This window comes from Entelurus aequoreus, linkage group LG27 (assembly GCF_033978785.1).
Source record: "Entelurus aequoreus isolate RoL-2023_Sb linkage group LG27, RoL_Eaeq_v1.1, whole genome shotgun sequence".
NCBI classification, from domain to species: Eukaryota; Metazoa; Chordata; class Actinopteri; order Syngnathiformes; family Syngnathidae; genus Entelurus; species Entelurus aequoreus.
The window spans coordinates 29,256,601-29,270,076 of NC_084757.1; the positions used below are offsets into that span (position 1 = coordinate 29,256,601).

At 37.6% G+C, this 13,476-nt stretch overlaps 1 protein-coding gene across 1 annotated transcript in view; it reads left to right on the forward strand.

Moving 5' to 3' along the window:
• The window catches only part of qsox1 (quiescin Q6 sulfhydryl oxidase 1), a 93,578-nt gene that overhangs the window by 16,524 nt on the left and 63,578 nt on the right, over positions 1-13,476 (forward strand). The window contains exons 3-5 of the mRNA XM_062039517.1: positions 1,142-1,190; positions 8,339-8,441; positions 9,573-9,663. Of these exons, the coding sequence (XP_061895501.1) occupies positions 1,142-1,190; positions 8,339-8,441; positions 9,573-9,663 (243 nt within the window). The remainder of the gene's footprint in view (positions 1-1,141; positions 1,191-8,338; positions 8,442-9,572; positions 9,664-13,476) is intronic.

The window sequence follows — 13,476 nt, forward strand, 5'->3', positions numbered from 1 at the left end:
GGATGGATGGATGGATGGACGTTTAAAAACAAAACTGTTATTATTAATTAGTAAGTATACATTTTTTGAGCCTTTTTAGAGAAAATCATATCATTCTAGTAAATTATGTAAATTACTTGATGATGTCATGGTGACCACGCCCATATCCACGCCCATAGCCACGCCCCCACCGCCACAGGTATCTTGGCAGTTTATGGGAAACACTGCATGGACTATTTTTTTCATACGGTGTTGATGTGGAAATGGTTGCCTCTGCATTTTGTTTGTGCGGTACCGACCGGAGATGTTGACGTGCGGAGTAAGCACTCTTCATTCTCGAGCGGGTGACCTTTCAAATGATGCTACATATTAGCAGTAATGCTACTTTTTGTAGCAACGCTTTTGTCCCACACTTGACAAATTACGGTTGTCTGTTCGACATATTCCCACTTGAAGCCAAACCACCGCCAGACGATGGACCCCCTGCTGTTTTTCTTAGGAATTAATTCTTCCTTCATTTGTTACCAGATTCGCACCTTCTTTCTCTCGTTATACCACTCGCACCACAGCTAACGTTACCCCTGCCGCTACCTCTCTGCTCAGCGAGGGCGTATACGTATGTGACGCATGTAAGAAGGTGCGCTTGTTTAAGTCTCTGTGAGAAGGAGAGACTAGAAAGAGTGAGAAGAGCCTGTAGTGTAATGCCTGCAGCTAAAAGCAACTGCGTGAGAACGTATACTTGAATATCACGATATAGTCATTTTCTATATCGCACAGAGACAAAACCGCCCAACCCTAATTGCATCACAAATATCTCTCCTTTTCGTTGTATACTCTGCTTTCTGTATCATGTTCAGAAGACACATTCATTTTTACATTCCAAATATGCAACATTTGTACTGACATTTGCAGTTTTTGTGGACTCACAAATGAAAAGTTAACTCAACAAAAGCCTCCTTCTTTTCCAGTTCCCAATGTAATTTAGACAATCTGCAAGTCATTTAGCCAGCAAGGGATTTAGGGTTCGCTGCGGGCAAGGAGATGGCTGCGCGGCAGCAAAACTTTACACAACCTTGCTTTGCCTCTCTCATTGCCGTGTGAGTCGATTGCTTCCCTACCTCCACCTTCATGTAACCCAAACTCTTGTTGTTTTACTTCACAGTTCTTCCATGCCTACAGCCGGGAGGATTCTGTTGGACTGGCATTCAAAGGTATCATTTTGCATAAAGAGCCAATTCAAGCCAAATATATTTTAGTTTAGTGTTTCGAAAGAGAATAGACACTCACTGACCATTTCATTAGGTACACATGCACAATCTAATTACAAATCTGCATTTGTAAACATAATGCTCAGTTTGATTGACACCGAGTTATTTATTTATAAGTATGGTTATTATAGTAGTTGGCAGTGTACCTCTACAGTACACTGCATGATTCTGCATGTAGATAACCAACCTTTTATCTACAGTCGCGATCAAAAGTTTACATACACTTGTAAAGAACATAATGTCATGGCTGTCTTGAGTTTCCAATAATTTGTACAACTCTTATTTTTTTGTGATAGTTATTGGAGCACATACTTGTTGGTCCCAAAAAAACAGTCATTTACAAAAGATTCAAAATGTTATGGATGCATTTGATTTAATTGATATCTGGAGATTCAAAAACCCTAGGTTAGTACGGTATACATGGAGAAGACAAAACCAGGCAAGTCGTATTGACTATTTTTTGATATCATTTTCATTGCTAAACAAAGTGACTGCAATAGCAATCGATGATAAGTTGCGTTCTGATCATAATTGTATAGGAATAAATATTGCAATTGAAGATAATACACGTGGGCCCGGATATTGGAAGTTTAATCAAATGCATCTACAGGATGATGAATTTATCGAAAAAACAAAGCAATTTATTACTGATTTTTTTTTAAATAATGTAGGATCTTCAAATCCCCAAATAGTCTGGGAAGCCTTCAAATGTTGTTTTAGAGGATATGCCATTGCATACTCTTCATGGAAAAAAAAAAAAATTAAAGCGGCAGAACAGGAATTAAAGAAAGAAATTGAGGATTTACAAAAAAACATTGACAGTAATGATAATCTAACTAGTGAGCAACTGAATACCTTTACAGCCAAACAAGAGGAGTTAGCAGATTTAGTTGAAAAACAATTATTGAAAAGTTATGACTGCAACAGAGCAATCTGGATGAAAAAAGGTGAGAAGTGTTCAAAATTCTTTTTAAATATCCAAACAAAAAATCGTTCTAAAAAGAACATTTCCAAGCTTATTAAAACAAATGGAAAGGTATTGGATACACACACCACATTGTTGAAAGAAATGGAAAATTACTTTAAAAACATTTTTTCTAATCCAGTAATCCCTCCTGAAACTACAACTTTTTTTCCAGAAAATTATGAAAGAAAATTGAATTCGGAAGAAAGCCATTCATGTGAAGGCCTCATTAGAGAGGAAGAACTTGTGGAAGCTGTTAAATCTTTTCATCCAGGGAAAACCCCAGGATTAGATGGAATACCTATTGAGGTTTATCAAGTATTTTATGAAGATCTTAAGAAACCATTACTTTCTAGTTTTAATTACTCATATGAGACAGGTTTTTTGTCCAACACTCAAACAGAAGGTCTTATTTCCTTATTATTGAAACAGGAAATAAATGGTCAGTATAAAGACCCAGTTCATCTAAAAAATTGGAGACCAATAACACTGCAGTGTTATGATGCTAAAATCCTGGCAAAATGTTTGGCTACACGACTTAAGTCTGTTTTGTCAAATATTATTCACCAAGATCAATCAGGCTTCCTACAAGGAAGAAATATAGGAAACAATATTACACAGTTATTAGAAATTATAGAGAATTATAATATGGAAAATAAAAGAGGATTAATTTTTGTAGCCGACCTGGAGAAGGCTTTTGACAAAATTAGCTTGGATTTTATTTGTAAAAGCTTAGTTTTTTTCAATTTTGGCAACTCCGTATTACACTGGATTAAGACGCTATATAATAAAACTAATTGTAGAATTATCAATAATGGATACATCTCTGGGACAATACCTCTATTAAGAGGTCTAAAACAAGGGTGCCCTTTGTCTCCATACTTATTTATTATTGCTATGGAAATATTGGCGATTAAAGTTAGATTGAATAAAAATATTGAAGGGCTCAGTAATAATAATATTGAAAGTAAAATAACAATGTATGCAGACGATACAAGCTTCTTTATAAGCCCCAATCCTCATTGTCTGCAAAACCTTCTTGATCTTTTGGACATATTTTCACAGCAATCTGGGCTTAAGCTAAATTATGATAAATGTAAAATATTAAGGATCGGAAATCTAAAGGGAACGTCCTTTCGAATGGAATGCAAAGTGCCTGTTTTGTGGACAGATGGACCAGTTAACATACTTGGTGTTGTTGTCCCAGAGGACCTGGAAGATCTAGGCTCAGTAAATTATGATAATCGACTAAGAAAGCTGGATAAAATTATGCAATTATGGAAAGGGAAATCCTTAACCTTGTATGGTAAAATATCTATTGTCAACTCGTTAATTATTCCTCAATTTATTTATTTGTTTTTGTCATTACCAGCTCCATCACAAAACTTTTTTAATATTTATGAGCGGAGGGTCTTCGATTTTGTCTGGGACGGCAAACCAGAAAGGATTAAAAGAAAGGTTTTGTACAATGAATATGAATATGGGGGCTTGAAACTTCTCAACCTTGAAGCTATGTGTCTGTCTTTAAAAGCATCAATTGTTCCAAAGATGTATTTAAACACTGAGTGGTACACAAGTGTCCTGTTGGACAGAAAACATGTATTGTATCAAAAGAAATTGTATCCTTTTTTACAAGTGATCCCCTCCCATTTTTCTTATGTAGAGAGTCTGCTGGGAAACATGGCGGGGTTCATAAAGGAAACAATCCACTCATGGTGGTGTTTTCAATTTTATGTACCAGAAAAAAGAGATGATATTTTGCAGCAAATAATATGGATGAACTCTAATATTGTAATAGATGGAAAGCCTTTCTTTTGGAAAAATATGTTTGAAAGAGGAATCATTTTTGTCAATGACATTATCAATGAGAATGGAAAAATTATGAAATATGATGAATTTACAACTATGTATGGTGATGCTTGTTCAAGCTTTTCATTTAATCAACTAACTGGAGTCATTGGGAAAAGATGGAAACAAATTAATTATGGAACTACTAAATTATTAGTTTGTAAGCCCTTAATAAGAAATTCTAGTTGGCAAAAAGGAACTAAAATAAATAGAAAAATATATAAGTTTTATTTAATAAAGAAATCTATGAAGGCTGCCCCATACAACACATATGGAAAATGGGAGGACTTTTTTGACTGCCCGTTGCCGTGGGATGCAATATTCAAATTAATCTACAAAACCACTATCGATGTGCAAAATCGTTATTTTCAAATTAAAACTATTTATAACTTCCTACCCACGGGAAAAATGTTAAAAATATGGAATATGACAGAGTCAGATGATTGCCGATTTTGTTGTCAGGAGCCTGAATCCACCTTACATTTGTTTTGGTATTGTCATATTGTGTCTTCATTTTGGGTGGAAGTTGAAAAAATGTGTTTAAAGATTGGTTTGTTTATGAAGCTTGATGTGGTTTCTGTTATTTTAGGAGAGTTCATTGACAATCATGATTTAGTCAATTTAATTATAGTACTCGGTAAAAGGTTTATTTTTAAGGCAAAAAACAGATATTCACTTAGTATTTCTTTCTTTAAAACATTTATTCAGTATTTTTTAACTTTAGAAAATTATATGGTTGAAAACGATAATGATGCCAAAAAACATAAAAAAAGATGGGAAGTCCTCAAAGGCTTATTTTGAAAATGTAATTTTGTTTATATATGATATGCAATCTGTTGTTGTATTCCCTATTTTAAGTGTACATAAATGAAGGTATGTGTTGCTGACTTCAACTTGGATGTGATGTGGACTGTACATGGGTGCTTAATTTGAAAATGTATTTTTGTTTGTGGATTGTATGCAACCTGTTGTGATCCCTGGTTTTTGGTGTACATGGGTGAAGGTGTGTGTTGCTGAGCCCGATCTGGACGTAATCTGAACTGGACCTGGTTTTAAGAACCCTTTTGAACAATCTGATTTTATTGACAACCCGGTCTGGTGAAGTTAAGGTCCTTTGTTTGTTTTGTTTGAAAGTAAAACAAATTTAAAAACAATTACATAAAAAATAGTGATTAGTGAAAATGTTAGTGGACCAGCACCACACACAATCATGTGTGCTCGAATGACTGTATCCCTTGCAGACTGTATTGTTCTATACTGTAGGAACCAGAAGTTGTTGTTTTTTTAATAACAGAAAGAGACAGCTCCTTTTGTGTAAATGAGTGTGGATGAGTGTGAATGGGGGAGGGAGGGTTTTCTTGGGGTTGATGCACTAATGGTAAGTGTATCTTGTGTTTTTTTTTAAATGTTGTTTGAAATAAAAAAAAAAATAAAATAAAAAAAAAAAAAAAAAAAAAAAAAAACAGTCATGAAGTTTGGTTCTTTTATGAATTTATTATGGGTCTACTGAAAATATGACCAAATCTGCTGGGTCAAAAGTATACATACAGCAATGTTAATATTTGGTTACATGTCCCTTGGCAAGTTTCACTTATCTTTGTCCAGCAGATTTTGATCAAGATAGACTCCTGGATAGACCACTGTCAGGCGACTATCCACAAAAAAAAGGAAATATAGTCGCCAAGAGGCTGAACAGGGTAAAAACTTGTACCTGCCGGACACACTGGCTTGTCCAAAAATGATCGCTTCAATGTTGCGTTTCAAATATGTACAAACCCCGTTTCCATATGAGTTGGGAAATTGTGTTAAAAGTAAATATAAATGGAATACAATGATTTGCAAATCCTTTTCAACCCATATTCAATTGAATGCACTACAAAGACAAGATATTTGATGTTCAAACTCATAAACTTTATTTTTTTTTGCAAATGATAATTAACTTAGAATTTAATGGCTGCAACACGTGCCAAAGTAGTTGGGAAAGGGCATGTTCACCACTGTGTTACATGGCCTTTCCTTTTAACAACACTCAGTAAACGTTTGGGAACTGAGGAGACACATTTTTTAAGCTTCTCAGGTGGAATTCTTTCCCATTCTTGCTTGATGTACAGCTTAAGTTGTTCAACGGGGTCTCCGTTGTGGTATTTGAGGCTTCATAATGCGCCACACATTTTCAATGGGAGACAGGTCTGGACTACAGGCAGGCCAGTCTAGTACCCGCACTGTTTTACTATGAAGCCACGTTGATGTAACACGTGGCTTGGCATTGTCTTGCTGAAATAAGCAGGGGCGTCCATGGTAACGTTGCTTGGATGGCAACATATGTTGCTCCAAAACCTGTATGTACCTTTCAGCATTAATGGCGCCTTCACAGATGTGTAAGTTACCCATGTCTTGGGCACTAATACACCCCCATACCATCACAGATGCTGGCTTTTCAACTTTGCGCCTATAACAATCCGGATGGTTCTTTTCCTCTTTGGTCCGGAGGACACGACGTCCACAGTTTCCAAAAACAATTTGAAATGTGGACTCGTCAGACCACAGAACACTTTTCCACTTTGTATCAGTCCATCTTAGATGAGCTCAGTTCCAGCGAAGCCGACTGCGTTTCTGGGTGTTGTTGATAAACGGTTTTCGCCTTGCATAGGAGAGTTTTAACTTGCACTAACAGATGTAGCGACCAACTGTAGTTACTGACAGTGGGTTTCTGAAGTGTTCCTGAGCCCATGTGGTGATATCCTTTACACACTGATGTCGCTTGTTGATGCAGTACAGCCTGAGGGATTGAAGGTCACGGGTTTAGCTGCTTACGTGCAGTGATTTCTCCAGATTCTCTGAACCCTTTGATGATATTACGGACCGTAGATGGTGAAATCCCTAAATTCCTTGCAATAGCTGGTTGAGAAAGGTTTTTCTTAAACTGTCCAACAATTTGCTCACACATTTGTTGACAAAGTGGTGACCCTCGCCCCATCCTTGTTTGTGAATGACTGAGCATTTCATGGAATCTACTTTTATACCCAATCATGGCACCCACCTGTTTCCAATTTGCCTGTTCACCTGTGGGATGTTCCAAATAAGTGTTTGATGAGCATTCCTCAACTTTATCAGTATTTTTTGCCACCTTTCCCAACTTCTTTGTCACGTGTTGCTGGCATCAAATTCTAAAGTTAATGATTATTTGCACAAAAAAAAAAGTTTATCAGTTTGAACATCCAATATGTTGTCTTTGTAGCATATTCAACTGAATATGGGTTGAAAATGATTTGCAAATCATTGTATTCCGTTTATATTTACATCTAACACAATTTTCCAACTCATATGGAAACAGGGTTTGTATTTGCTTGAAACAATAGTAACTTCCCAAACTAAATGCGTCTATTAATACGTTCTATCAAACTGAATGCATTCTATCAAAGTGCTCTAAATGCGGTCAACAACATCCCCTGTCACCCTCTTACTTCCTCAATGACAACACCAGGTGAACAACTGATATGATTACTGCAGACGTGCCACACCTAACGTGACTCCCAATCACTAAATGACAAGCCAATCATTTGTGCAAATAAAATACACCACAAATAATACAAATAACCTGAGTTAGCACCTACAACTACTACCTTTTCGTCTGCCTTCAACATCGCTTAGGCTGCTAGGGGAGAAGTTGTAAAGCATGTGTGTGGATGTCCCCCTCATCACCTGGATTACCAACTACCCGATGGGCTGACCGCAGTATACACCAAGGGAACTGTAGCCTACTTAAACATTGTTCTGTTTACCACCTACACTGCAGATTTTAAGAACTGTTACGAGTTGTGTCATTTACTAAAATAATCAGATGACACAGCCACATTGTGGAGTGTTGAGAGGGGACAGAAGGAGGAGTACAGAGCACTGGTGGATGACTTAGGATAATAGAAATAAGATGCAACATACTATCCAAAAGGCTGAATCAGTTGTGGGCATTTGGCAAGCTGCGCAAAACGTTGAGCAAGATTAGGGCAAATATGAGTAATGCCTCTCACCACATGTACAGCAGCCACAGTTAGACTTTTGCAACCCAAATGTCGAAAGGAGCGCTACAGGTCCTTTCTGCCAGTTGCTATCAGACTTTATCATTACTAACATGTAGCCATTTTTGAGAGGATTAATAAAGTTTATTTATTCAGTGTACCGAAAAGCAATATTTGTGATTTTGTTTGCTGGGTCAATGCTGACCCTGCTAATAGAACAAACAGCAGTGTTTAATGTCCACTCCATGTTCATTGACCTCCAGGCTTTCCTCGTGATGTCCGAGGTCTCCGACACCAAATCATTGATAAACTGGAAAGTCACCAAGAGCCGTGGCCCCCAGCCTGCCCCCCACTGGAGCCTACCAGGTAGACAACAAAAAGCACACAAAGCCCCCTTTAAGGCCTGCAAGCTTGGTGGTAAAAGGATCCAGTTCCTCCTTGACATAGATAACCAAGGGAAGTAATTATATCTTGGAATGACAATCAGAAATATTTTATTAATCCTGGGGGGAATTCAGATTGTATATCTTATACAGTTAAAGACCTGCGGTAAAGTTCTGTCTAAATTTGAACATGTCAAAAAAATTTAATATAGTTAAAAAGTTCGCTTATATACAGCAATTAGATTTACAAGGTGAAACTATTACATGACATAGGCTCATAACATGCAACTCAATATATTTGAAGCCTTTTTATTAATAATAATTTTGCTGATTATGACTTACACCTCAAATTGAAAATCTCAGAAAGTTTGGGGTATTCAAAGGCTGTAAACCATGATCATCCAAATTATAACAAAGGCTTAACATGTCTCAAATTGTATGTAATAAGTTTATATCACATATTAGTTTCACATTTAAAGTTTAATTGCTGACATAAAGGAACTTTTGCATGATATTCACATTGTTTTAGTTTCACCTGTAAGTGCACGATCTCACAAAGTAATAGAAATTACATGAAGTAATTGTCACTTGTTATCAAACTTAAGATAGAGTGGTTACCTTATATTTACACCTGTATGACATGTAGAAAGTAGCCGTTTCTAGGCCAAAGAACCATATTTGGTACTAGTTAAAGGTTACAGAACTGTTTGTGTTCTGTGTGACCTTAAAAGGTTCCAGTGGAAGATAGTAATCCTGTTTTGTGTATCAGCTTTTAGATATACTGCTGCCATTAGTTAGTTGTTCTTTCAAATATGTTATACATTGAGATTCTGATTTTGTTTATTTAAAAAAGAACAATACATATTGATGAACATTTGATATGTAAATATGTGAGATTGTTTCTAATTTCTTTCACCATTCTTTTGGCGGGTTGATGTTAATCCCTAAAGGAAAACCAGTGTTTAATAGTGTCCTCAATTTTTAAGGACCTCCATTATTTTTTCTGATCCACAACTGTAGCTATCAGCATGCTATTTTACTTGTTTACTTTAGAATGTTCCACCTGAGTAAAATCTAATTTGCATTAAACTCCAGGCATGTTTATTCTTCACAGCCAAGCTGAAATCGACATCTTTTTGGAGACAAACAACGTCCGACATCTCGCCTTGATCTTTGAGGATGTTAGCTCCTACATCGGCAGAGAGGTAGTAACAGGCTACAGCAAATTTTCATCATTCTGCATTCATCTTCTCTGTACAGTGATAGGCGGTTACGAGCTAAAAGTAGCGATGCTACGTACCTTAACTACATTTCCCAGTAGCTTGGCAGCAGGGGTGGGCCGTCACGGCCAGCAAGGCCTTCTCTGCTGGCCTAAACATAACCAGAAATCATGATCATAATTAAAGATACAATTATTTTTTTATTTACTTTCCCTAAATATCGAAAAGTATTCATATTCTCTTCATGTCATATTATGCTCCTTCCAGTGCTGTTGTTTTTAGTTTTGATTTGTATCCAATCAGAATTCAGCTAGCTTATGTTGCCATGCTGTACGAAATCTGCCCGAGGCCTTCAGAATCAACAATGCGGGCGTCCGTGCACTGTAAGTGAACGGGGACATACAGGTGATAGACAGTTGCGATAGCCAATCAGATCACCAGTTGTTGTAAGTAAGGCCTTCTCGCTGGCCTCACATTGAACGTGACATTTACACGTCCTGTGATTGGATACTCACCGGGACCGTTAGCGGATGAATTTGAGAACACAGAGTTGAGAGACAGTTGCGATAGCCAATCAGATCACAAGTTGTTCACAGTAGCCTATCGAAGGCCCCGTTTACACTAAGCCAGATAAGGTTATCCAGGGTAAATAACACCTAACCTTATCCGTGTCCACACACAACAATGCCACCGTTTAAAGAACCCCGCCCACCTCCGTCCGCCGGCGCAATGCGGCCTAGTACGCATGCGCGAAAAAAACACACACACAAAAAACCAACTGCGCGCGTCATATAGTCACCTCTGACCTGGAAGTGTATTCTTTCTATCTGCGACCGTATAGAAAATGGTTGCTCTTGTTGTGAAGAAGAGAGAATTATTTGTGTGATCTGACGACGAGGTGGAGTTACTCTTAAAAGTGACTCAAGACTATAAAACCTCCATGGCGGCGAGGAATGTTGATTGGGAGTCCTCGCCATCAAAATACAGGGACATTCTGTCGCGGTTTTTGGAGTGCTACCCATCGCCGGTGGAGGCCAGCTTGAGCAGCAAATATTTTCCCCACCAAAAGGAGGACATAACTAAAGGTATGTTTTTGTGACAAGGTTATTCTGTCTCAATTTAACCCATACTTGCCAACCTTGAGACGTCTGATGCCGGGAGGTGGGGGGTCGGGGTTGGGGAGGCGTGGTCGGAGGTGGGCTTGGGGCGTGGTTGGGGGCGTGGTTGGGCGCGTGGTTAAGAGGGGAATATATTTAAGATAGAATTCACCAACTCAAGTATTTCATATATATATATATATATATATATATATATATATATATATATATACATACATACATACATACATACATATATATATATATATATATATATATATATATATATATATATATATATATATATATATATATATATATATATATGTATATATATATATATATATATATATATATATATATATATATACATACATATGTATGAAATACTTGACTTTCAGTGAATTCTAGCTATATGTATATATATATATATATATATATATATATATATATATATATATATATATATATATATATATATATATATATTTATATATATTTATTTTATTATACATATAAATAAAATAAATACTTGAATTTCAGTGTTCTGGAGGCTATCCAGTAGATGGCAGTATTGTCCTGTTTAAGAGTGTCACAACATTGCTGTTTACGGCAGACGAACTGCTTTACGGTAGACTAAACGTGACTGCTGTTGTTGTGTGTTGTTACCGCGCTGGGAGGACGTTAATGAAACTGCCTAACAATAAACCCACATAAGAAACCAAGAACTCGCCCTCGATCATTCTACAGTTATGACGTCATTGGGCAGGCAAGCTGTTTATATTGTGGGAAAGCGGACGTGAGAACAGGCTGTCTCCACTCAGGTCCGCATTGAGCTGGAGGGGGCGTGGCCTCCAGCTCCGGCTGAATACCGGAAGTTTGTCGGGAGAAAATTTCTGCCGGGAGGTTATCGGGAGAGGCGCTGAATACCGGGAGTCTCCCGCTAAAATCAGAATCAGAATCAGAATCAGCTTTATTGTCATCACGCAGGGTAACAAGATTGATTAAAAACGGGAGGGTTGGCAAGTATGATTTAACCACACTTCCTGTGTGGGCGCAGTCTTTCTGGCGTCACTTCCTCTCCGAACTCACCACTTTGTAAACGATCAATGAGTCCATACAAAGCTAAGTGCCAGAGATTCAAGAATTACACGGCTGACTTACCCGTGTAAAAATTTGTCCGAGGAGAGGGACCTTAAACGCTGGTTTAGTGTGACTGAAACGGGGCTTAGGCTAAATATTTATTCGTGTAAGGGGTTAAACGACTTAGTGTAGACATGGCCTAAGTAGCCTGATGTTAACGAGACTGTGATTGGATACTCACTTGTCATTTCAAAGTGACTCTCCATTCACAAGTTTCAATTTAGCAGGAAGCGGGAAGTGTTGTGCAGTAGCCATACCGGCATAGCAGAGAAGGAGAACAAAACGTTGATTAGGCGGCAGATATATATTTGCAAGGCCATTTTCAAGAAAAAATATTTAAAGAGATACTACATCTTGTGAGACGATGTCAGCCGACCCCGGAAGCTAGCTCAGCTGTTCTGGCGATGAAATGGGGAAATGCCCGTCATTTCCACTCGAATAAGCCGACGACGAGGGGTACCACTGGCTTAAACGGCGTCGAATAGGTGCTACAATATTTGAGTTCAAATATTTTATTTATTCACTTTTAATATGTTTTTAATTTTAATTGTGACAGTACCACATGAGAGATGTTTTAATTGCTGATGCGTTTTAATTGATTTTTAAATGCGCCAGAAAAAAACCTGATTTGAACACTGTTGATGTGCGATTCAATGCCTAGTAGGGCGTAAAGTGTTCCTGTATAGTATTTCTCCAGCAATGGTCATGTGGTGACATAAATTATGGTATTTTGAGAGGTAATCATTGAAGTCGGACATCACTGAAGGCCTAGGTGGGAAATGCACTGCTCGCCACGGTCGCTACTTTTTGAACCAGTAGCGATTGGGGTGGCTTAGCTATTTTTAGACCCATATAGCCATAGTGTCCATAAAAAGCTACCAGCTACAAAGAGAGAAAATGGACTGCAAATCCAACAGTCCATTACTGCTTGTCCCTCTTGGGGATACAGGGGGAACCAAAAAAAAAAATACAGAGAAACTACATGATGATTGGTTGGTTTACGTATGATGAGGCACCTTTGGCTAAGGTTCGGGCAAAACATTACGGCAGGCCAATCAGAGGCAAGATGACGCTTTGAAACCTGGAAGCAAAATTCAAACGCATGAGGGTCTTGTTTAAATAACTATGCATCAATAGGGCATTTACCGGTACTTTTATTTTATTGACATTATTTTTAGGATTTTATAAACTTTCAGTTCTTTCTGGCTAACTTGACAGTGCACAGCCGTGTGAGCAAACGACTCAGGGTGGAGGGAGGCAATGGGAAAGTGTCAATAGCGATTAACTCATGCTGCTTAGTTAACTCTGGTATAAAAGTTACATAGAATTCCGGTCATGGCACAAAAATATGTTCACATTAATTGATTTCTGTTCATGTAAAGATGGTGTTTGTTCATGTCTGTTTTGTGAGGCGAATGTTTTGAACTTTTCTTTTGGCCAAATTATTGTCATTTTCCCACTGTTGAAACAGTAATTTATGAAAGAGTATATACTTTGGTGTTTATTTAGTGTTGTTATTAAACTACCTTTAATTTGTTTCCAGTGTTTCCCACTTGTT